The sequence below is a fragment of a genome, unplaced genomic scaffold, assembly GCF_019419815.1.
Source record: "Pyrus x bretschneideri cultivar Hongxiangsu unplaced genomic scaffold, Pyrus_bretschneideri_v1 Contig15, whole genome shotgun sequence".
Taxonomy (NCBI): domain Eukaryota; kingdom Viridiplantae; phylum Streptophyta; class Magnoliopsida; order Rosales; family Rosaceae; genus Pyrus; species Pyrus x bretschneideri.
Window position 1 is genome coordinate 6,221,962 of NW_025999446.1, and position 26,146 is coordinate 6,248,107.

Consider the following 26,146-nt stretch of genomic DNA (forward strand, 5'->3'; position numbering starts at 1 on the left):
GGAAGTCGGAATTGGTAACCAAAGTTTCTAAAGTTGGAAGTTTCTATTCTTGGAGGTTTCCATTGTCGTGAGTTTCTATTCTTGGCTTTGGGCTTTTAGAGCACCTAAACCCTAACCTTAGCCCATTTTAGAGCCATTGCCATGGGCTTTAGCCCAAGTCCTTTCCCTTGCCATGCAAGGGGGGGCATTTTAGGCCCAAATCCATGCATTAAGCCATTCACCTTAATTGGCCCAAATCCATGCATTAAGCCCTTCACCCTAATTCTTCCTCCTAATTAGTGCATCCCACCATTCCATTCCATAATTTCCATTAGTGCATCCCACCATTCCATTCCATAATTTCCATTAGTGTATCCCACCATTCCATTCACACTTAAATGCCCATTATCCCATTTTTTTTAGCTTTTAATTCCACACCATCCCATTATCCTTTACATCCACTAAACCATGCATCCACATTCACCTAAATAAACCCTAAATTACATCCACTAAACCATCCATCCACCATAATTCCCACCATCCACACCTTTTCCCATCCACCAAATACCTTAAACAAACATCCATTAACACCCATTCTCTTCCTATAAATACCCATTCATTCCATTCACCAAATCATCTCATTTTCCATTGTAATACACAAACACTTCCCCTTCTCCATCTTCTCCATTTCCACTCCATTCCACACTTCCATCCCCCCAACCAACCTATCCTTAAACCTTGTGCTACAACAACGAGGAAGAGAAGAGTGCCTAAACGTTCATACAATTCAAGTTTGAGTTGTTGGAATGTTTAGGTGTTTCTTTGATTTCAAAGTTTCATTTTAATTCTCTTTGTTTTATGGAAGAGAAGAGTGCTTAAACGTTCATACAATTCAAGTTTTGAGTTGTTGGAATGTTTAGGTGTTTCTTTGATTTCAAAGGTATGAGGAACTAATCCCCCTTTAGCTAGGGGGTGATTCGAAACTATGTTTATATTTGCAATATGAATTGATTAACTTTCGTTGGAATTTCATAAGTTGTGGATTCAATTTGTTTAACCGTTTGATTGATAACTTATTTATGAATGTTTATTAAGAATGCGCGCTTAATTTTCATGCATAAATATGACGCTAGAATATAAGTGATTTTCACCTAATCGTTATGAACTTATATTCACAAGTAGTGGAGGTTGCTTATAAACAATCGCGTTAAATGAATTCTTGGCACGAGTTTCATGCTCATCATAGTAACGAATGCCTCGTCAACACTTATAGTTTTCATAATACTTAATGATCTTTGATTGTATCTTTATTGTGCTGTTCACGTAAAGGACTTTTGGAGAATGTTGTGAATTGCGTTGCGCAAACCCATCCAATTCATTAACTTAAGGAAAACTTGACGGTTAATTTAAGCGGACCTAATTAATCCGGAGTGTTGAGTTTCATAATTTATCGAAAGACCAACTGAGAATCAATCTTGTATGCAAGTATAACATGTGTGGAGAAGAACCCCTTAGCTAGCATTCATTCCATATTTCATCACATTCATATTTAAATTCTACCTTTAAATTACAATTTGTGCATTTAATTTATTTTCGTCAAAATCTCAATCCCCCTTTACTTTAGTGTCCAATTTAGTTAGAAAGTGTCTTAGTTTGTGTTTATAAGTGTTTTGTATTCTTTGAGTCTTTTGATTTGTTTTAGTGTTTTAATGTTTGTTTTACATTTTTGAGTCAGTTTCCAAGTGATTTAGTAATCCCTCCTAATCCCCGGTTTAGAACGATCCCTACTTATACTTATACTACAATTGACAAAAAAAAAGAGGGTTTAATTTGTGTGCGTATAAATCTCGCATCACTATTGCACCACCGCAACGCATAAAATGAGACCTCAGCTTAAACTGAGAATTTATGTGGGTTTTGATTCACCATTTATCATTAGATATTTAGAACCCCTGACAGGTGATATGTTTACATCTCGTTTTGTTGGTTGTAACTTTGATGAAACTGTCTTCCGATCGTTAGGGGGAGAAAAGACTTTTTCAGAAAAACGGCAAGAGCTGACATGGATTGTACCCACCTTGTCTCATTTTGATCCACGTAGCACTTAATGTGAAAGTGAATTGAAAATGATCATTCATCTTCAAAGTATTGCCAATCAAATGCCAGATACATTTAATGATGCTATGAAAGTAACAAAATCACATATATCAGCTGCAAATACACCTGTGAGAATTGATGTCCCTGTTGGACAAAAAAAAGTGGCAGCGAATGATTCATCTGGTGTATGCTTGAAGCGTGGTAGACCCTCCAGGTTTAAAAGATTCAACCCCTCAAAAGAGAAAGACAAAGGCACAACTAAATTTAAATGAAATCATTTAGGAAGAAAAAAATAAATGAAAAATCCGCAATTCATGATTCTGTACTTCCAGAAAAATAAAATATCCTTGATGAAACACATGTCTCTGAATAAACAGCAGTACATGAAAGCAAAGAAACCTCTATAAATTATGCATGTACAAATGAATGGTGGGATCAGAATGAAATAATCATCGATGATATGTTCACATTCGCAGTAGCCACTGAAATCATATTAAGTGATGATATTGAGCTCCGCTCTGTTGATGAATGCAAACAGAGACAAGATTTGCCTAAGTGGAAAGATGCAATCCAGGCAGAATTAAATTCCTTGGAAAAACGAAGTGTTTTTGGACCGGTAGTCCAAACTCCGCCTGATGTAAATCCCATGGGTTACAAATGGGTATTCACAAGAAAACGCAATGAGAAAAACGAGATAGCAAGATATAAAGCACGACTTGTTGCACAAGACTTTTCACAAAGACCTGGAATTGATTATAAGGAGACATATTCTCCTGCAGCAGACACAATTACGTTCCGTTACTTAATAAGTTTAATGGTTTTAGAAAAGCTTGACATGCGACTTATGGATATCATCACTGCGTATCTATATAGAGAATTAGATACTAACATATATATGAAGGTCCTAAAAAGACTTAAGTTGCCTAAAACAACTAACAAACCATGAGGTATGCTCTCAATCAAATTAAGACGATCATTGTATGGGCTAAAACAATCTGGACGAATGTGGTATAATTGTCTCAATGAATATTTGATCAAAGAAGGATATATCAACAATGTCATTTGCCCTTATGTGTTCATTAAGAAATCCAATTCTGGATTTGCTATAGTAGTAGTATATGTTGATGATATGAACCTAGTTGTAACTCTTAAAGAGCTCAATAAAACTGCTGAATATTTGAAAAACGAATTTGAAATGAAAAACCTCGGGAAAACAAAATATTGTCTCGGCCTGCAGATCGAGCATTGTGCTGATGGAATTTTGGTCCACCAATCAGCTTACATTGAAAAAATCCTGAAGCGATTTGGCATGGACAATGCTTATCCACTCAGCATGCCAATGGTTGTTCGTTCTTTGGATATTAAGAAAGATCCATTCCGTCCAAAATAAGATGATGAAATAGTCTTTGGTCCAGAAGTACTATATCTGAGTACAATAGGTGCTTTATTATATTTAGCGCAATGTATTATACCAGATATAACTTTTTCAATTAACTTGTTAGCAAGGTATAGTTTTGCTCCAACAATTCGTTATTGGAAATGAGTTAATGATGTTTTGCAATACCTTCGTGGGACAACAAACATGAGTCTCTTCTACTCAGGAAAATCCACAAATGACTAAATCCTTGCTAGACATGCAGATATTGGTTTCTTCTCTGATCCGCACAAAGTTAGCTCACAAACTGGATATGTGTTCACTAATGGAGATACATCAATCTCATGGCGCTCAACAAAGCAAACATTAGTTGCAACATCTTCAAATCACTCAGAAATACTTGTTTTACATGAACCAAGTCGTGAATGTTCCTGGTTAAGATTAATGATCCATCATATTCAGAATTCATGTGGTCTACCTTTGAAGACAGACAATCCAACTGTCATCCATGAAGATAATGTAACCTGTGTTATCCAAATGAAGGAATGATTTATTAAGGGCGATAAAACTAAACACATATCTCCAAAAAATTTCGGTGCACATGAGCTTCAGAAGACTAAAGTTATTGAAGTCAGATAAATCCGTTCCAATGAAAATCTGGCAGATATGTTCACCAAATCTCTACTAAAGTGCACGTTTAAGAAGTTAGTACAAAGTATCAGATTACGTCGACTTATCAATAAGCTAAATTTGAAGAATGCGGAATCAGAGGGAGATAAATATCAAGGGAAGCATCCATGATACATTCTTGTTGTACTCTTTTTCCTTCGACTAGGATTTTTCCCACTGGGTTTTTCCTATCAAGGTTTTAACGAGGCAACATAAGCATATTTAACACTATATCAACAATCCATGTAAAGTTATACTCTTTTTCCTTCGTTATGGTTTTTTCCCATTGGGTTTTTCCAAGCAAGGTTTTAACGAGACAACTGATGTTGATATGTGGGCATCCAAGGGGGAGTTGTAAAATTGATGGGTTGATGGATAAATGATTGCCCACTCAAAGCGAACAAGACTTAGGAATAATGTTTAATACTTTCAAAAGTATCATCATTATTTTGTGGATGGTTGTAGTTATTGGAGTCTATCTATAAATAGAACATTCCGTTTGTTATCAAATACACTGCAAAAGAAAACAAGAGAAATAATATCAATATCCCTCCCTCTCTTTATTTGTCATCTTTTTTGTGTTATAACTACTAAAATTATAGTGTGATATTTTACATTTGCTTCGTACCTAGCTTTAGAAAAATTATCCATCTAAGTTTTACCTATTTATAACAACCAATACATTATTTTGCCAAAAAATCACGTGATAAGGAACCCATTTTATATGTGTATTCCTCCGCGTTTATTCACTCCGTTTGTCTTCATACTACACAGTAGACATTGACATTCAGGCACCATGTTTTGTCCCACTCCTTCCAACATTGAAAATGGATGTAAACCATCTCCATTTGACCTATATAAAGATAAAGATGGGCCCGCCGGGCCAATAATTGAGGTGCATGAACAAAATGCTTCAGATTAATTATTGAAAAAAAATTAATTAATTGTCCTCATGGTGAGACGGTGGTGAGAAGATAGCTTTTGTCATAAAAAAAAAATTAAAATTTAAACCTTTGTTGTAAAGTCTGTTAAGATTTAAATCCTAATTTGAATATTTCAACTCCACACTGTATTTGATTTTTATACCTTCCTAGATACAGTTGCATTATTAGCTGACAAAATGTTTTTGTTATTTATTTTTTTAATATAAGATAAGGAAATGGGGAATGGGTTGTTTATATGGTAACTTTAAGGATAAACTAAATATGGATATGAAAATCGTCAACATGTTAATCGGAAAAGGAAGGGCAAAAAATAGTAAGATGTTTTATGTTCAAATTCTAATCGGTCAAAGTATAATTGGCACATGTGGTCTAGGAATAAATTAGATTGGATAATTCATTAGATTCAAAACATGTTGATGCAAGAAATAAAGAAATTTTGATGAGGTTGAAAATAGAAGATGAATTACTCTCGAATGAAACGAGCCCTTAAATGTACACTTGAGATACGCATGTAGACGATAAAAACAGAAATCAAGAATAAGTTGACCAGCATGATCCCTCAAAATAAAATAAAAAACAAATCTTTTAGGTTTATTAGGGGATGTCATGAGATTTCTTCTTCTTTTTCCATGAGAAGTCCCTACCTACAACTTAAATTAATATTTAGCTGGAAAAAACATATTTCAGAGAATCTTGGAATATGGATTTTGTTGACTGAGACGATCCAAAATCCATCCTCCTAGCAAATGCAAAACATAATTCTTAATTATATATTGATAGACCCACTAAGCCAGCCAGAGATGTTGCATGCTAATTAATTAGGTTTAGCTGGATGATCTGAACCTGTATTAAAAGTTGCTAGATTTTGTATATTTATGCAAATTAAGCATCATAATGCTTGTGCCTCTGAAATTTTGACTGGAATGGGTCTCGTACGACTTCTGACTAAGACAACATGAAATATCGGGGACATTTGCGGTTTCGCCGCCGCAGTTGAAAAACCTTCCAATCCAAGTTCTTGCGTGTTGGAATTGTAGGTGCAGTCGGATTAAAACGCAGCCTCGGCCCTTTTGCATATTATTGAAGAATAACTTCAAATATGCAGATATAAAGAGCAAACAACACAAACATTCACATAACATAGCACACTGCTAGTTCCAACAAGGAATAAGGATTTTTACTAGTCTCAATAAGACAGAAACCTTAATTTATCATCAACGTGACAGCATGTCTGTAGTGGATTTTTGTATACTTTCCGACGTTTTAATTAACGAATGAGTAATGTTATTCATACTATATTTTTGTACCACATTTTCATACCATCTTAGGTTGCATTTAATGTGGACAACCACATCATTTGAATTAATCAGATTTTTAAATTTAATTCATTATTTAATAAACTAATAATTAAGAAAAACTAGTAAACTAAATGATGATTGTGGTATACAATGAGCCTTTCTCCTTCATTTCCTTGGGTTTTGCAAATTTTTCAAATGATATGACTATCCACATCAGATGTCACCTAAGATTGTGTAGAAATATAGTATAAAAACATGATATAAATAACATTACTCTTATTATAATTCAAGCCACTAGATTTCGTTGCTTAATTATAAACTTGATTGGGATTAAAAAACTGTGATTAATTAGCCTCAAAAGCAAGGATTCAAAGAATGAAAGATGTGCACAAAAGCCTTCGATGAATTGGAAAACGGTCAAACATAGGAGGTACACATGCATATGATGCACCAATTTCAAATTGCTTAAGAATCGAGACAGACAGAGAGAGTAATATTAAAGTGTTCTTGTAGGTATCATGGGACTCCATACATAGGACTTAATTCTTTAATTAATACAAGTGGATGTATCTCAAGAAAACAATGATGCAAAATCAGTGTTTTAAAAATCTCCGTCCACTGCCGCAAAGGTCTCGTGGCTGGCCACTACCTTAATTAATTCCTTAAGCGTTTGAAAATTTATAATGGCACCTAGACCTACCTAAGCATCCACCTAGATCCGCCTAAGTTGTAACTCTCACTTATATAGAAGATAGATAACTTTCATTTTTCATTTTATTTTTTCAATAAATTGTATACTTTGATAAATATTCACTATATGCTTGTTCCCCATGTTTTCAATATGTCATATTTTATAATCTATATGTCATTCTATTTTGCAATTTATGTAGCACAATACAATTATGTATTTCATTTTAATTATAAGTAGACATTTATTTATTGTATAATAAGTTTACTTAAGATTAAGAAAAACCACCTAGATCTAGCCTAAGCGCTAGGCACCTGCTTGCCATCCAACTAACACCCTTAGAACCTTGTGCCAATTTCCCTAGGGTTTGCTTTAAGTCACAAATGTTATGCTATGTAATTAAAGTAAGAGGAAAAAATATGGATAATACAAAAGGTTAATACATCACACACATTGACATTATTATTTAGGTCAAATGAGAAAAAGATATCATCTTCTTTTTAAATGAACATGAGGGCAATGAGAGTGAAATGGTTATCCGAGCATTAAACGGAGAAGTTTTTGCATAGCAAAACTAGATCACATTTGTTGTGAGAGAGAAGGTGAGACTAAAGTGGAGTAGGATTAGCATGACAAATCAAGATATAAAGTAGGTTAATTCTTTTTGTTCCTTGGACGGTCTGAATGAGTTGGTTCGGAAATCAGACTTTAGAATTCCTCCGTTGAATGACATTTTAAAAATCAAAGCATGAATGAGGATCATATAAAGTCAAGAATCACACTCGTGATTTTTATGGGGAATGTGGTATTGGGATTTATGGAGAAATGGCAGATTCACGAGTCCTATTTTTATTTATAATGATCGACTTGGATTCGCAGTTGCTCTGATTCATCACTCATGCTTGTCGAATTTGATCCTCTTGTAATTCCCCTTGAAACAAACATTATAAAATGTTAATAGCATTTATTCTTGTGACATGAGATGGAGGAAAAAATACTAAACTTTAGTCTTTTCTTGCAAGGAAAAAGGAAATGAAGAGAATCATTAGAAGATTTGAGTGTCTCGTTAGTATTTTAGTTGTTAGATTTACTTTTATGATGATTAAATCTTATATTTTTATTCTCGACAATTCCTTTGTTGTACTATTTAATATTATGTACCATTGAAAAAAAATTTCGTAAGCTTTTCTTTATGCATTATGGAATACAGAATTTACAAATGAAAACATTTGACTTGGGAAGCAACAAGTTCAAATTGGGTAAAAAAATAGGATCCTATAGTGAAAGTGATGTGTTATCCATGCACTTTTTTTTCACTTCTTATACACTTTCTTAATTTCTGGTTGTGGAATCAACTGAATTAAAAATGATCAAATGACAAAAATTAATAAATTATATATGAGAAGTAAAAAAAATGTATAAATATCAAACATTGTAGAGAAAAGTAGAGCTAAAGAAAGAATGAAAGCTGAGAGGTAATCCGTACATGTCATCCCTCTCTCTCTCTCTCTCTCTCTCTCTCTGCATACCGCAACCTTTCAAGGTTTTCTGTGCATTGTAAAAAGGAGCCCTAACGACGGCCTCTAAAAATAAGTAAAAGGTTGAAAATCTAACATAAATAAAAATTAAACCGCAAAATATCGTACCGCATCGACCTCTATCCCAATAGGTAAAAAAGGAGCAAATATAATATAAGAGGATGTATATGAATTGGATCCATTTCGAACCTTAGTGTTTACAGTCTAAAGATCAAATCATCTAGATTACTGATTGATGTGTAAAAGAAATCAAAGTCGTTAATTTTGTGTGATGGGCCAGGAAAATAAGTTAATGGGAACAATTAAATTCAATTTATGCGATCCAGATGAATTGATCCCTGGACTCTGAGCACTAAAGTCCGAAACGAATCCAATTTTTGTGTACCCGTACAAAATCGAACTGCATACATTGCTTCGCAAAATAAATAATAAATAAGAAATCTCCTATCGTGGACTAAATCTAACATAATAGACAATCAAGTAAACTTTATCTTATAATAAAAAGAAAAACTAATAAAAAAGCTTGAAAACTTTGAGTTTTAATGATAATGACAAAATAAAGGATAAAGTGAATAGTACCAGGATTGACTTTTTAGTGTAAAAATATGATTTTTCATTAAACTGAACTCTACCGTAAGTTTTTTGTTAAAACTTCTTATATAAAATACTATCTCATTCTCCATTTTCCTCCGTACATTGCAATAGCATTCTTAGCAATATTCTTACGCTCCAGGAAGCAATCCAAAGAGTTTTCACATTAATCTTATTCCAACAAGGAGTGTTCTCTCACACATCTTTTCTTAATCTTCGAACCTCATATGAAATGAATTAAATCAAATGATATGAACAAACAAAAAGTGTGTAGAAAGTAAAAAGGGATGTGTTGATAACATCATCTTGAAACCTAACCTTGTGTCCAAAGACCCCGGAAGAGGATCCTCTCAGGATCCACTTTGTGGGGATCCTAAGAATCCTCACATCTTAACCGTTCATCGTACATCGAACGGTTATTTTTCGTCAGGTACTATTTGTGTTTAATTTTAAATAAAAATTCAAATAATTTATAACCATACGATGCATGATGAATGATTAAAATGTAAGAATTCTTAAGATCCCACAATTTGGATCCGGATGGGATCCAAATCCCAAACACCCCAACTACGCAAACCCTCCCAAGCAAATACCAAAGGGGAAAAAGGCAGGTTGCGGTTTGTGTGGTATTGATTGGGTGGGTGGGAGAATATTACAAAGAAACCTACTTTCAGAGCCCAAATGCATTGCATGTGAGTTAATCTTGCGTGTAGTGTCACGTACCGAGCCCCATCACTCACAATAAATCTCCTATCAGACGAGTTCCATTCTTCATTACTCTCAGCTTCCTCTCTTTCCCTCTCCTCCATCTCTCCTTTTTTGCCCTACCTGATAGGGTTTCCATGTCCGTATAGCTCCAACCTCTCATGCATCAGTGCCTTCAACCTTTACTGATCGTTGTTGCAGCCTTAATCGTTTCTGGGTCTCTCTTTTTTGCTCTCTTTCGAGGGTTTTTTGGCGGAAAGCTTTGCACTTTCGGGCTCCCGGAGGTTTCTGAGTTGCACCCATGTCAAAGCTACTTGGTTTCTCCGGTAAGTCTTGAGATTTTTTATGTATTTTTGTTGAATTTATTGTTTTTGGGCTTAAATAATTGTCCGCTTGTTTGGAATTTGTGATTTGAATGATGTTTACTGTTAAATTTGTACATCAGAGATGGGATATTTGGAATTTTGATGAGCTAGCATGTTGATCTGTTGGGTTTTCTTGTTTTTGTGAATTTTGTTGATTTTAGTTTCATTTTTTAATAATATTTTGGATTTAGAATATAATTTAGGGGGCTTAGATGAAATAGTTTTGGATTTGAAACCCTAAGATCTGATCAGCCTTTTGGTTCATGTATTCAATTTTGGGGTTATTGTATTTTTTTTTTCTTTTTTGGGTGAATTAATTGCTTTCTGAAATTAGATGAGGATTAATTAACCGATCATGGATCTGATGTGAATTTTACTAATATGGGTAGATTATGATCTGTCTTCAAATAGTTAGGGACCTGTCTGACCCAAATTTATCTTAGATCTCGGTTGAAAGTCTAATTTTGAATTCAATTTGGAATTTTTTTTTCTTCTAATGTTTCTGGATGAACGTTTTATTTCAGCTGAACATGTTTATTTGATTAGATCTTCATTAATTTGTTATGTTGCCTTAGAGAGGGATTTGTAACATGTTGTGGATTTTAATATTGTGTTATTGGTTAGCAGGTAAAGACGATTTTTGCCCCGGGGGAATATACACAAACCTTAAAGAAGCTGGCCTCTTGTTGTCTCTTGGACATCATGCTGATGTCCTATTTCCTCCTCGCAAGAGGTCTCGCATCAGTGCCCCCTTCATTTTTAGCGGAGGATATTTTGAGAAGAAGGAGGTGTCTATAAATGTTCTACCAGATGAGTGCCTCTTTGAAATCTTTAAACGGATTCCTGGAGGTGAGGAAAGGAGTGCATGTGCATGCGTTTCCAAGCGGTGGCTTAATGTTTTAAGTAATATTGATAGGGACGAATTCAGCAGCAACACAACCAACCAATCTTTCAAGTCTCAGGATGAGGTCTCTGGAAATAAGGCTGAAGATCAGGAAGTTGAGGGTTGTGGATATCTTTCCAGGAGCTTGGAAGGAAAGAAGGCAACAGATGTTAGACTTGCTGCAATTGCTGTTGGAACTGCTAGTCGTGGTGGACTGGGAAAGCTTATGATCCGTGGAAACAATTCTGTTCGTGGGGTGACAAACCTTGGCCTTAAGGCAATATCCCATGGCTGTCCTTCTCTGAGGGTTCTTTCTTTGTGGAACATGTCCTCTATTGGAGATGAGGGCTTGTGCGAGATTGCTAACCGCTGTCATCTGTTAGAGAAGCTTGACCTCTCCCGGTGTCCTGCAATATCTGATAAGGGTTTGATTGCAATTGCCAAGAAGTGTCCTAATTTGACTGACGTATCACTTGAGTCTTGTTCCAACATTGGAAACGGAAGTCTTCAAGCAATTGGCCAGTGCTGCCCCAATCTCAGATCCATTTCAATCAAGAATTGCAATCTTGTTGGGGATCAGGGAATTGCTAGTTTGCTATCTTCGACCTCTTGTGTCCTGACAAAGGTGAAGCTTCAGGCTTTGACCATCTCTGATGTGTCTCTTGCTGTTATTGGACACTATGGCAAGGCTGTTACGGATCTTGTCCTTACCAGCCTCTCGAACGTGACAGAGAGGGGTTTCTGGGTCATGGGCAATGGTCAGGGACTGCAGAAGTTGAAGTCCTTCACTGTTACATCCTGTCAAGGTGTTACAGATACAGGTCTTGAAGCAGTAGGAAAAGGTTGCCCGGACTTGAAACAGTTTTGCCTTCGCAAATGTCTATTCGTATCTGACAGTGGGTTGGTATCGTTTTGCAAAGCAGCAGGATCTCTTGAGAGCCTTCATTTGGAGGAGTGCCACAGGATCACCCAATTTGGGCTTTTTGGTGCTCTGTCAACTGGTGGTTCAAAATTGAAGTCTGTGGCTTTTGTTTCCTGCCTGGGATTGAAAGATCTAAACTTTGGATCACCTGCGGTGTCTCCATGCCAATCTCTTCGATCATTGTCGATTCGTAGCTGCCCCGGATTTGGGAACGTTGGCCTGGCCCTTTTGGGTAAACTTTGCCCTCAATTGCAGCATGTAGACTTCAGTGGTCTTGAGAGTATAACAGATGTTGGGTTTCTCCCACTGGTTGAGAACTGTGAGGCTGGCCTGGTAAAGGTTAATCTCAGTGGTTGTGTGAATCTAACAGACAAAGTGGTTTCATCCATGGCTGGCCTACATGGTTGGACTCTGGAAGTCCTAAACCTTGAAGGCTGTAGAATGGTCAGCGATGCGGGCTTGGCAGCTATTGCAGGGAACTGCACATTGCTTAGTGATCTTGACGTCTCAAGGTGTGCAATCACCGATTTTGGAATTGCATCCCTAGGGCATGCAGACCAGCTAAATCTGCAGATCCTCTCCATATCTGGGTGCCCTTTAGTATCCGACAAGAGTTTGCCTGCCTTGGTGAAAATGGGTCAGACCCTTCATGGTTTGAATCTTCAGCATTGCAACGCAATCAGCAGCAGCACTGTTGACCGGCTTGTGGAGCAGCTGTGGCGTTGTGATATCCTTTCATAGGCTGGGGAAGAAACTGGTAATTGTTCATTTCAGAATCAGAATCGTCAACCACAGTGATCGGGATTGAAATAGTCGGGAAGTCCACAAATCATAGTCAGCTTTTGTGAGTAGCCACAGTTCATTTAGTTTTTGGGTCCATCAGCTATGGGTCTTTAGTCGTCAAGTGCCCCGGTTCCCTTTTTACCAGGGAAAAATGGCCATTTACCATTTTTTTGCAGGTTTCCTATCATTGGAGATCTGTTCCAGGTACTTGTGCCGTATATATCCCTGAGCAAACTGCTTTGGGGTGCTTGATCTAGGTTGCCCTTCCAGTTTCCAGTAGTTCTGGTTTGTATTGCTAGGTGCAGGAAGCCTTGACTTTTTGCTTGGCTATGTCCAATGCTTAGGCCAAGCTCTTTTAGGATTCCTACACCTAGTTCTAGTTCTAAGTCAGTCCAGTGTTGGTTTTACCGAGTCGCTCACGTTTTTTTACTTGTATGCCGTACGTGATGGTTGGGTCGTATGTTTTCCTCAGAGGGTGGGATCAGAGTTCCGAGGTCAACGATTTGTCAAAAGTCATGTAATCCGGTTGCTTTTGGCAGTTCCGAATGTGTGGTGTCCTTGTGTTTGGGGGCTTCGGCCTTGGCGGCATTGTTATGCGTCTGCCTCGACAATCCTTTTCCTTTCGGGGAAAAGATTTGTTTTTTCTCCAAGCCCCTGTTTTTGAGGCACCATTTGTTCATGGAATGTGCTCTGCAACTTCTTAATATTGTTGGTGAAATAAAATTCAGTTGAGGCACCCTTTGCGATGTATGCTTCTTATGATATGAAATAAAATTCAGTTGTGTTTTTAATGTGTTTTCGATTTCGCATATGCTTAGTAAATTTCCTTGTGAATAGAGAGTCCCGTTTACTGAATTTGATGTTAAAAGTTGAGATTAAAACACATAATAGTCCGTCGGATTTGATATCAAATGTTGAGATTAAATCATTTGGTAGTTTGTTAGATTTGATATCAAGGGTTGAGATTAAAACACTAGTCGAGAACGACTATGTGAAGTCATGGATGTAAGCAATTGTTGGTAATGCGGAAGCTGTTTCCCAAGTGACAAACCATGTCAGCTCGCTTCCTGGCACGTTCATCAGATATTTCAACAAGGCTTATCTACGGCAGAAAGTCCTTTCAATTAAGCGTTTGTTTGTATTCCCACTCCCATTTCCCCCTTCGGCACTCTCCCTTTAATTCTCCTTTGATGAGTTATTTTTTCCAAAACATTAGAAAGTCGAAGGTAATAGTGGAGGACATAAAATGGCGTGCGAAAGTTACTATCGCAGCGGCGACCGTTTGATAATTATTTTATTTTCAATTTTTTGAAAACTTAAAACTAAAATTTTATTTGGTAATTATTTATAGTTAAAAAATAAATTAAATAAAACGAAAACTAAAAATTTCCTCCGTGAGTTTTCAAAATTTTGCCTTTGAGTTTTCTTATTATTGTTTCCCCGTTTTCATTTTTTTTCAGAACTGAAAGTAAATTTTTTTTTTTTTGGAACAAATAATATTATCTATACTAAGAGGGTGGAGAAGTGTGATAAGCCTCACACTGAGTTAGCCATAATAATATGACACCTATTCGCTTTTGGTGTGAATCGAATCTAAGATTTTTCACTTACAAGTAAAAAGGAATACCACTAGACCGTAGTACTAAGTAGAAAAAATGAAAGTAGTTACTGAACAAAATTTTAGTTTTAAGTATTCAAAAAAGTGAAAAGTGAAAAGTACAAATTAAGAACGAAATAGTTATCAAATAGTCCCACAGTTAATGGTAGGGCCCTGTTAGGGTTGGCTTGAAATGCAAGATAGAATAAGATATTTAAATAAGATTTGTATGTCTGGATGATGGTGGGCTTGACCAAATAAACATATATGGTGGTTCCACATTTGCCTCAATTGTGGTGGGTTGCCCCAATTACTCGTCTCGATGATCGATGTTTTGTCCTGTTCACATTGACATCAAACTTATTCAAGAAAAGTGGTGACAAACAGATTACCCACTACAAGATTGTTTGTGCCTCTGAAACATCACTGATTGGCTATTTATATATAATCATGAAATCGTGATTTGTTTGCAAAGAGAAATAACTCCTCGTAAGCCGAGTATTTTCCTTTACGTGGGTTTAGGAAATTTATAGAGAAATGATTTACGCACACCTATTCTCGTTGTACACACCGATATTCCTGTTTATAGCTTTTGATTCTCCTTTATTCTATTCGACCCAAAAGGTGTGAGGGAATCACTACATATCAAGGAAAAACAGAAGAAATGCAAAAAAGTTAATCAAGTAGAAGAATTTCTGCATTTGGTTGAATTAGACTCTGTCAATGCAGCTGGAGTTGTTGCTGTGTATCAACTTTTATCCAACTCAAGACAGCGGAAATGGACCGAGATTTATTTTTTTACCCCTGGTTAAATGTAGCAAATATTTAGGCTTAGTTACCGTGTTACTCCTTAAAGTGTTTTGGAGTCCCACTTTGCCCCGTAGAGTTATTTTGACCCAACTTATGCCCTAAATTATATGCAACACATTGGATCATTAGGATGCCACATTAGCATCTTTAACGAAAGAACTTAATGGGCTTAACAACTGTTTGGACCCAAAATATTATTTTGGGCCGAGCTTTGAGTCATTCTCGGCCTAGTAGCATTCATCTAGAATCTTGTTATGGATCGTCTAGTCAAGGTTGACCGAATCCTATTACGAACACGTTTGGTTTAGATAAGAGTGAGTCGAATCCTAGTACAACAAGGAGTTTTAAGGCTAAGGCTGCTGAGAATTAGGGGATGAATCTGGTTTGTTAAAGAGCTTAGTTCAAAATCCTATGGGAATTAGGATTGGCTAAAACCTAATCGAATTGGGTTGAGGAGTTCTAATCCTAGTCCATTTCTAGTTCGACCATGAGGGGATTCGCTGCTATAAATAGAGAAGGGAGTGCATCATTGAAAGCCCCTCCAATTCAATACACAAATTGCCCCGCGCAAAGCTTCTTAACAACCTTGAGATTTTATCTTCTTCCCCTTTCTTCCCCCTTCTTCCCGCCAACACATCTTCATTTTGGATAAATAGCACTGTGAAGGCAACCGGCAACATCTTCAGTTTGGATAAACAGCACTGGAGCCGTAGAATCAAGCACCTTCAGTTTGGATAGACAGCACTGCTTCGAGGCCGACTGATTATTATCCAAGTCTCGGTCAACAAGGATTCTCGAGTCCTTGTTGGTAGAGGTCATCTCATCAGCCTTTTCGCACGAAGTGAGGTGTTACAAGTTACTAGGCTCGGCACATTGAACACCGAGTTTGTTTTATGATTGGGTATTCACAAGTACGTTTTAGAGTTCAACATTCTAACGGCTGAACCACGTTTACCATCAAGACATTTATCTCATTTGAGTATTTGTGTCCGTATAGTTTGGTGCCAGTTCGGCGTGCTTATACACTTACGAATATAATCACTGTAACCAAACAGGGCCCCGACGATCCGTGAACTTCACAAGACTAGTAACCTTGTCTTTAGGCTCTAAAACCCAAAGATCGAGATGTGTTCCTTCCTTAGCCGCAGTCACAAGATCGAGAAGTCAGTAGCGCGCTCAACACGACATCAGCATATTTTACTTTTCGGCCGAGCTCAGCCATCTAGTTGGCACGCCCCGCACATAACCTAAGGACGTATAGTTTGGTGCCATTTGAGTATTTGTGTCCGTATAGTTTGGTGTCAATTCGGCGTGCTTATACACTTACGAATATAATCACTGTAACCAAACCGGGCCCCGACGATCTGTGAACTTCACAAGACTAGTAGCCTTGTCTTTAGGCTCTAAAGCCCAAAGATCGAGATGTGTTCCTTCCTCGGCCGCAGTTGCAAGATCGAGAAGTCAGCAGCGTGCTCAACACGACATCAGCATATTTTACTTTCCGGCCGAGCTCAACCATCAAGTTGGCACGCCCCGCACATAACCTAAGGACGTAGTTAGCTTATTAGTTACTGAACCTGCGCACTACACAGGCTTAGTAGTTCTTAGAGTCAACAACATATAGTAAAGTGAGACACCAAAACATGATTTGGAATGCATGTTGGGTCAAAATGACATTCAAACGGCTTGGTTATTTGGGACTACACTCAAACATCCAACATCGAGTCTAGTCCACAATCCTTATCAGGGTACCAAACACAGGCTTTCACTAAATTGGAATAATAACGCAACCATTGTTAATTACAAAATTAAGTTTTATGTAGGTTTTGTATAATTAAGGTCGCTTGATAATCATTCTTTTTTAGTTTTTTGTTTTGTTTTCACCTTTTCAAGTACAATCTTGTTTGATAACTACTTTCAATTTTTTTGAAAACCCAAAAATTAAAAAATTAAAACTAAAAATCAAACAAATTTTGAAAACAGAAAGTTGCTTTTTGTCCCTACAGTATAACCAGTTGTGGCTGAAGATGCAGAACCAAGCAGCCTGGGTTTATCTCGCTCAAAACTAGGTCCTTAAGGAGTTAAAAGTAGTTTTCCTTCCCAGAACCTCCTCTCCCCCTTTCGATACACTTCTCAACCAAGAAAAATGTTGAACCAGCAAGACACCTTTGTAAATTTTCCGTGGAGTTGAAGTACAATACAGAAAGCAGTAAAGTTCAAGACATCGAAGCAACCGGGAAAATCTACAACACAAAATCAGCCTTGATTGATTCACAATTCCCAATTGTTCAACAGAACCAGCTTAACATATATATTTTCCAAGCACCAACTATATATATCTAACAAAAGTTTTTCCAAAATTTTCCCCAAGTCTTCCCAATTATCTGGCAACTAATGCATATGCTTAAACATATAAATTAGAAAAACAACCCTGCAAATAGTTACATACGGTGCGGAAAACTGGAATTCAGAATTCCGATGACAATGACCAGCAACCTTGAAAGCAAGCACACAAAACAACCATGCTGCTGACTACGGACAAGACAGACATCACAAACCATAATGCAAAATTCTTCATGCCTTCGTCGTTGAATTGATTCAGGTCTATTACCTTTCTTATTTTCATAAACGGTGTCTTTTGATGGAGCTCTCTCTGTGCGTCCAGTTTTGTCCATGCTTTCTGCTCAATGCTCCGAGGTTATAGGTTCTTGAACATAGACGGGCTGGTGTTGGTCTTCATCCGCTGTCTCATCATCTGTATGGGACTGCTCTTTGTTTACCTCGGCCTTGGGAACTGCTGCCTCCTGCTCTTGGGTGTGAGATCCAGCTTCACTTTCTGCAGTGGGCACGGTGGCATTCTCCTCAATCATTGCAGCAATTAAGTTGGTCTTTTCCTCATTTACTGCCTTAGAAGTCGTTTTTGGCTCATTCACCACATTTGGTAAAGTGGTCTTCTCAGACGGGAGTCTAGGAAGAGACTTCCGTTGTGGCTTCTTTGGATGCACAGGAGAGGGCCCTTTAGCAGTGTTCTGAGGTACTTTCTCATCCAGACTAAGCCTGCTAGATCGACCATTGGTATTACCATGTGCTTCAGAAACTGCAGGAGGTAAGCTCTTCCTACGACTGAGCTTGGGAGACTTGGCTCTTGTAGTTGGTATCTGCATCAATTGCACTAGACATCAAGGCCAAAATATAGCGGTGCACTGCTGTCAAGTAACAGCTAAGTACAGTGAAGCACGATTATCACGATGCAGTTCCAACTTAACTAATCATAGTAGGAATACATCTTTAGACTACATATTAGTCAAGAAACTTGACACCAATTTTTTATAAGCTTTCGGTAGACTAACAAAGTATGAACTGTAATGCTCAGTGCAATTTTGGGTAAAACAGTTGTTCGCAGCATCAAAATATTACGTCTGCCGTGCCTCCTTTCCAATCAAACGGAGCATGGTAGCTGTACTGGACTTGTCAATAATAACTCAGATACTACCACTGTTCCAACTGACTGAATGGGGTAAGATTGTGAGAGTCTGATTAAGTGATTGATAACTTTAAGGATTGGCTTGATTAACATGTTCAATTTTCCAAAAATGAAAAAGGCGCATGAATTCAGAAGTATAAGTGAAAAAAGATGCACTCTCTTGCTGTCGGGCCTGAAGGAAAATTAAACGTACAATACTGAAGAATGGGAAAATAATTTAGGACCAGTACTTTACCAAATAAACAGTTGTTAACAGTTGCACATGCTACTAAACTAAGAAATATAAGCAGAACTATATAGGAAGATCTACCAAAGGCATCCTAACGACAACTGTACTATAAGAAAACTGGAAATGCAACCAGAATGCGTCCAACAGGGTCATGGCCAAAGTTATACACTAACCACCATTTAGAAGTCTGTCAATAATGTACTTGCACACCCCACCACTTTCTATATATGACAAAAAAAAAATAAAGAGTTTTCCAAACTCAAGCACAAAATCAGATTCACCAGAAAACTGGAAATTACGCATGAACAAAAGAATATGCATCATGCCATTTGTGATTTTGAAAGAAAAAGATATACCTTCTTCAGCTCCACTTTAGGAGGTGGAGGCTCCTGATAGAAGCTTGGCATGGGAGTTGCTTTAAAAGTCAGTTTCTTCCTGAGCATCCTAATCTCAGCTTCCAGAGTTTCCTGTAAAAGAACAGACAACATTCATAATAAGAACAGGATTCGCACACAGGTTTCGGTTGACCACCATTGATTGAATACCACCTCGGACTTGGCTTGCAAATTATTCTTCTCCATCTCCTTTGCATGTATCTTTTCCTCCAGTTTAGTATAGAACTGCCCAAGGTAATGGTAAACGTTACATCGATAACATAGATAGTGTTGGAAGACTCAGCATACGAAAAAAAATCAGAAAGATGCAATGCAGAAAACTAACCTCTCTCCTTTTCTCAGCTCGTTCATCGCACCTAAAACTGAAACCATATTTCGGAAGTGTCCCAACCCTAGGCTGTTTATCTCCTTCTGTTGGACTTCTAAGATGCAGTTAAGGATAAATGAAAAACGAAAATAAAAGGCAAAAGACAAATGATGTAAGAAGACCAGCAGATTTAGTAGGCAACAAATGTTCAAAAGGTTAAGGATACAAAGAGGATTGTGATTCTCCTTCAGCCTGATTCTGGGAGCCTTTTTTCAAAGGCTTCAGCTTCGCCTTCTCCCTGTAAAAGAAAAATCACAATTAACAAATAGCCAAGCGAACAATTCAATAGAGATAGTTTCCAAATTAAACATCTCAACTCAAGATGGTCTCCAAGAATTAGGGAGAAAAATCTAAACATAAGCTATAAGAGACATAAACCCCTAAGGCATAAAGAAGAGACAAGGAAATAGAACATAAACACAAGCATTACTCACACGCTGCCTTCAGACAATTCTGCATCAAGTTTTTCAGGTTGCTGTTGGAATCAAATAAAAGATTAGACAAAATAATCAACAAGAACAAAGATATCAAAATAAAACAACACAAACGTTGTATCCAAAGATTGGAAAAGCTGCAAAAAAGGAAACCGAAGGTGAAATTGACGTTTACATTGGATGACTGAACCTGTCTCCCAATAAATGATCTATTTTTGTTAGGCTGTTTCGGGCGTGAATTTGAAGCAGCTGAACCATTTGAAACAGAAGCTTTTGCCTCTGTGCCATTTCCATCTTTGCTTTTCTTCATCAAACTTGGGGAGACACTCTTGGGACCAGGGGCCTTCTCATTCTTGCTCTTACCTGGACCTTTATGCACTTTGGCGGGCTTTGAATGAGTAGAACCTTTCACTTCATCTTCCTGCAACACAGACATGCAGATGGAATTGTAAATCAGGTCGACGTGTATAATTAACTCAAACCAGCCAGCCGAAATCCGACACTTCCTACCTTAGCAATAGTCAAAGCAACAGTCAAACCATTACTTTCAGGGTTGACATTGGCCTCTATAGCTTCCCAAACAGATGAGCTATTAGTCCCACCGTCATCCACCTTATCAGCATTTCCAATTTTCCCACTTGATGCTGCAGTCTCCGTCATAGCATTCTCGCTGAAGGTCCCATTCATGTCGTCTGAAACAACACCAGCTTGCCCATGAACACCATTTTGATGAGCCACCTCAAGCCCGTAGGTGGCTGCCAAATTATCTGAATCCATGACACACTAACTACAAAATTAAGAACAATCTTATTATTATTCCCATCAAAACTATTATCTATAGAATACGGGCTTGAAGTTAAGGTATTGCCCAATAAGAACTGTAATTAAATTAATTTTCCTCCAGTTTCTCAGCAAACAAACAGAGTGCAGATATACTTGCCTCGGAGTAAATTCCGAAATTAGTTCAATCAAAATCTTCATTTAATAAAAAATACACCGAGATTTAAAACTGAAAAATAAATAAATAAATTATATAATAAAATCCACATCAAGCACAAAACACAAGCCACATTTCCAGAGCAAAAATCTTTAAATTTTACACTGATCTGACACAAACATGCAACAAGTAACCAGTAAGGAAATCAACGATCAATACAAAAGGCACAAGATTCAACATTTGGCTATCCCTAGAGCTCAGAACTCAGTCTTCAAGCCAAAATCAATACAAAAACCACAAGATTCAACATTTTCCTGCCATTTCATCACATTTTCTCGGCAGCCAAACGGACTGCCACTGTAAAACAAGCTGAAAGAGTATCCACTCACCTCGACAAGCGCACAACAACAACTAAAACTCCATTAGCTCCGGCCCAACCGCAGAGACGGCTTCAAGGATCTGAGCGCCGGAGAGTGAAGAGAGTACGGCAGAGACGACGGCGGAAGCGGATCGGAGGATCCGGACCCAAAAGGGAAGATCTTTTTCGGCTTCAAAAGTCGGAGTTTTGATAATTCCCTTTCATTTTTTGGGGGTTTAAAGAAAATGACATCGGAAATAATAATAAATTTTGTGGATTTGAAATTTGAACGAGTGAGTGAGTCTGTGAGTGAAGACTGAAGCGTATGAAACGTGAGTAAATAATGAAAGCGAGTCGGAGTGAGTGAGTGGAGACGCGGGGCCGACTCAGTTACGACTCGGATGAAGGGGCGTTTTTGCTTAATACGATTTCGGATTTTAAAAACACCAAATCCAGGTCAGGTTTCTCTCTCTCTCTCTCTCTCTCTCTCTCTCTCTGTCTACACCAACCTAATACACTGTATATACGGTCACCGTACTTTCAAGATATACGGTTTTACGGTTTTCGGGCAAGTATTAACTGCCCACTAACAAAGTAACAAACCCTCCACACCAACTTTTTTACAGTTACTTATTTCAGTTTTACTTCTAGAATGTGGAATGATATCTTCATTCTAGTTTTACTTGAGCGACATCATGGGAAGAAGGAATCGAACATAAGATATCGGGTACTTGGATATTTCTTCTGGATACAAGATTTTTTGTTATTTATTACAAAATAAATTGTCGTTGTTGATAAAGTGCGACTATCGTATCGACAATATTAATAGGCAATCTATGTTTCGTAACCAATACACGATGAATCTAATGTACAAAAATGAATGCACTTAACTAGTTGGACATTTCTTTTAGAGACAAGATGTTTGTTGTTTTTCAAAGACGAATCGCCAGCATCGATAAAGTGTGGATATTGTAAATTTTGATGGGCAAATTATGTATCCTAGTGCCTATTCTAGTATTAACATTTTTTTTTTTTATCATCATTTGAGGTTTTAGACAACTTAGGCCTATCTATAGGATGGTGGTACCTTTGGAATTCCTTCTTACTTTATTTTATTTAGATACATTTACAAGTGGTAGTTTAGGGAGAGGAATATGAAAATTGAGACCACAAATATTTGTAACCTACTGAACTACAAGCTCATTACTATTAGATGTGTTTATTGATTGCAAACACTTGAAATTTGGAGTAATTAGATTATGATTAATTAATTTAATTTAATTTTTGCAAAATTGGAATGTTACATTAGCTTAAGTAATATCGTTAGTAATTAAAAAAAATTATATTTGAGTTGATTTTGTTTTTTTTTAATTTGTTAAAATACAAGTCATGTTTGAATCAAACAATAAATTAGAAATTTGAAGGCAGTAATGCATTAATTCTGATTTCTTACTTTGATTTTGGTCAATAATTTTTTACTTTGCTTTCTCTGGTGGAAATGTCAAATCTGTAACTCTCACTTTTTTTTCTCTTTCAATTATTTAAATTAGTTTTCTGGTGGGGTTAATTTCCTTCTTTTTTTAATTCAATTGTTTGCAAATTGAGGGTTTCTATATTTGGAAATCAATATTTTCACTATATGGAACAAAATACATTGTTATTATTTATTTGCATCTTTGTCATACTTTTTCTTTTTATTAACAAACGATACTATTTATTTTCTAGGTAGAATATATGAGGGGGGAAATAGTAAAACGATTTATTTTATAACGCATCTCTCATTTTAATTTGGCAATACAACCATACAAACAATAGTATTGGAGTCATCAAATTTGCCAACTTTGACACACCCCGATCCGGAATGCCCACTTGGACTTTAAATCGAGTTGTGTTGTTCGATATCTGGAAGTTGATGAAGCCATAAAGTGTAGTGGAAAATGTGAATAATTTAAACCTAAAAGTGCCTAAATATAAGAATGCGTTGTGAGCGGGAATGAACTCATTTCATACGTGATGTTAAAGCATAAGTAAAGTACAATAGAGTGGATTGAGAATCATACCATCGAAGGTAATCTCCAATAGCAAGATTTGCTATGAATCTTCGTAGATAAGAAAGCTTAGCTATTAAAACCTGGAGGGGGCGAAAAACAAAGGTGAGTGGGCCTGAAAATAAAGTTTTATAAAAACCTTTCTGAAAACATTGTAACCCCTCACCGTAAAACAAGTATAATTTCCAAAATATACTTACTACGTATAGTATAAAAATACTTACCGTAGCTTGCAAAATCTCAAGAATTCATTACGGCACAATATCTCGTAACTAAGGGCAAGACATCCAAAATCACAAAATCTCAACAATATTATAAGTAAAATCAGGTGTTAAATCAATCTATAATAGCACACAAGTCAGAGTCGCCTAATGCAACCTGTACGACTGAACTGATGCTTATCAATCTATGCTAGCACACGAGTTGGAGTTGTCTAATGCAACCTGTACGACAGGACTGGATGTAATCATAATATACGCTATAGTGCTACAATCATGTGAAGACCGGCGCTATTTGTGGTCACCTACGAGTCGGAGTTGCCTAATGCAACTAGACAAGATTGGCATCTACTTGGATCCAAGGCAAGCGTGTGGTGCGGAGGTGAACATACACATTAAAGACTGGCCCTAACCCTGAGGAAGCACTAACTCCAGAGTGTAGCAATGATAGCAAACTACATAAATATAAGCATGCCACAGTAATTTGATAGTTCTAATCAACGTACTAACATTCATAGCTGTAGATATAATTATGGCATCAAAGATTATAAGCATACATGTGCATCTCGTAGGATGTAGCATATTTCATAAATTCCATCATTTCGCTAATTTTTATAACTTTAGTCTAATCCAGTCGGATGTAAGAAATTCTTTTTCAAATGCATATATGGAAACTATCAATCATGTGTGTGTATATATATATACACACACACTATAAAAAGGAAAAGACCCACTCACCTGAAGTTCGCGCTACAACTCCCTAACATGAATATCGAAGCATCACGATCAATCGTCGTCTAGAACAAATACCAAATCATGTCTCAGAATTCTTATTGATAGAACATGTAACTTACATAAAACACATCCCCAAGGACATTCTAGAATGACGACGAAGGTCGACGGTAGGGTTCACAACCCTGCATAATTTGATTCGAAAGATTCGTAGCTCAAATTTCTCATTTGTAACTTCCCAAGGGTTTCAATAAGTTTCTAGAACAACATCCTAAAGTTTCAAAACGATTCAACGTTCATATCTTTGCCAATCGCTAAAATTAAGTGGCGACCGACGTTTAGATTTACAAACTTAGAAATCCAATTCGGGAAGATCTGTATGTCGGATTCCTAATCCATTAGTCCTATGGTCCTTAAATATTACGTACTATAGTGTATTAAGGTTTGGTGACGATCTAACGGTCGGATCGTCAATTCATATAAGGATCAAATGGAGGTCTCTATCAAAACTATGTTCAAACAATGAGATTTCATCGATCGGACTTCGCCTATGGAATTGGGGTATCAAATTTAGCCTAGGAAGGTCAGGGTTGCCTCAGCCCACGCGCTGCCGCACACGGCAGCCGGCCATCCAGACTCGTCGAAAAATTCAACTATTTCTAAAAATTACTAAATTTAACAGACATGTAGAACAAGTCAGAATGAACAATTTTCATACCTGGGCCGATGTCCAATTCGGTCGGGAAGCACCTGAATTTTGCCTTGATCCACAGGAAACCCTAGAAATGGGTGGCTTCGATCCTTCACCTCCGGTGCCCCACCACCCCTACAATTGTTTGGGCTTTGTTCCAGGCTTCAAGATGAGTGTTTTGGTGGTGGTAGTGGTCGAAGTAGGTTTCACGATCGGTGGATTTCAACCGTGGCACCCCCAGAACCGACGTTTCTGTTCTTCGTGAAACGAGGCCAAAAACCAACAATCTTAGGTGTAAACTAACAAGGGGATGATGGCGATTGATTTCTACGTGGCGACAAGCCTTGGATTGTCAGAAAAACGCCGGAAAATCAATGCGAAAGTCGGCGGATCCAATGAGGAAGGAACGGGTCAACCCAGTTTGGGTTCCCTCCTATTCTTCTTTTCTCCTTTCCCTCCTGTTCTCTTCTCTGATTCGTTCCTCACTCCCTCTCTCTTCCCTATTGGCCGCCCATTTACCCTCCTATTTTTTTTTGATTGGCCAAACCGTCCACCCCTATCTCTCTTCTCCTTCCTCCTTTCATCTGTCCCTCTCTTTCTCAACTAATATTATAATAATAATACAATAAAATAATAATGCAATAGTTATGAGAAATATATAAAATAATAAATAGTAATCTTTACAAAAGTACTTTTCGGATTTGTAGTTCTATACAATTTTAAACGTAATTTTGAATTTGCTTTCGCTTGAGCCTAAGCATTCGTATTGTCGGGTACTACACAATTATGTTGAAAGAATATTTCGTATGTCTCAATATATGCTGGTTAACGAAGGTCAACACCCTCGCCTCTAGGGGCATTTTCATCAAATCACTCTTAAAAATTTAATAAAGTCATAAAAGTAGGGACGGGTTGTCACAAACTTTAAGTGTTAAAAATAAATGAGATTTTTTTTTTGGAACAAATGATATTATCCACACTAAGAGGAAGGAGGTAGGCTTAACCTCAC

At 37.2% G+C, this 26,146-nt stretch overlaps 2 protein-coding genes across 5 annotated transcripts; one reads left to right on the forward strand and one right to left on the reverse strand.

The window, feature by feature from the left end:
- Positions 1 to 10,029: 10,029 nt before the first annotated feature.
- On the forward strand, positions 10,030 to 13,628 carry LOC103965573 (EIN3-binding F-box protein 1). Of its 2 annotated transcripts, none has more exons than XM_048580482.1 (2): positions 10,030 to 10,210; positions 10,874 to 13,628. In XM_048580482.1, the coding sequence occupies exons 1-2, from the start codon at positions 10,186 to 10,188 to the stop codon at positions 12,793 to 12,795; spliced, it is 1,947 nt and encodes a 648-aa protein (XP_048436439.1). In that variant the 5' UTR covers positions 10,030 to 10,185; the 3' UTR covers positions 12,796 to 13,628. The 2 variants fall into 2 exon arrangements, with proteins under 2 accessions (XP_048436439.1, XP_009376923.2); XM_009378648.2 differs by having other exon boundaries at positions 10,877 to 13,628.
- A 3,860-nt stretch (positions 13,629 to 17,488) lies between these two features.
- On the reverse strand, positions 17,489 to 21,902 carry LOC103965572 (protein WVD2-like 5). 3 transcript variants are annotated; one of them, XM_048580483.1, is made up of 9 exons: positions 21,480 to 21,902; positions 20,664 to 20,940; positions 20,344 to 20,574; positions 20,154 to 20,194; positions 19,886 to 19,957; positions 19,678 to 19,774; positions 19,506 to 19,577; positions 19,314 to 19,424; positions 17,489 to 18,402 (listed from the first exon to the last, which is right to left on the reverse strand). In XM_048580483.1, exons 2-9 carry the CDS (start codon positions 20,928 to 20,930, stop codon positions 17,929 to 17,931), a joined length of 1,365 nt encoding a protein of 454 aa, XP_048436440.1. In that variant the 5' UTR covers positions 20,931 to 20,940; positions 21,480 to 21,902; the 3' UTR covers positions 17,489 to 17,928. The 3 variants fall into 3 exon arrangements, with proteins under 3 accessions (XP_048436440.1, XP_048436441.1, XP_009376920.2); XM_048580484.1 differs by having other exon boundaries at positions 20,329 to 20,574; positions 20,664 to 20,920; positions 21,480 to 21,900; XM_009378645.3 differs by having other exon boundaries at positions 20,329 to 20,574; positions 21,480 to 21,900.
- Between the last annotated feature and the right edge of the window lie 4,244 nt (positions 21,903 to 26,146).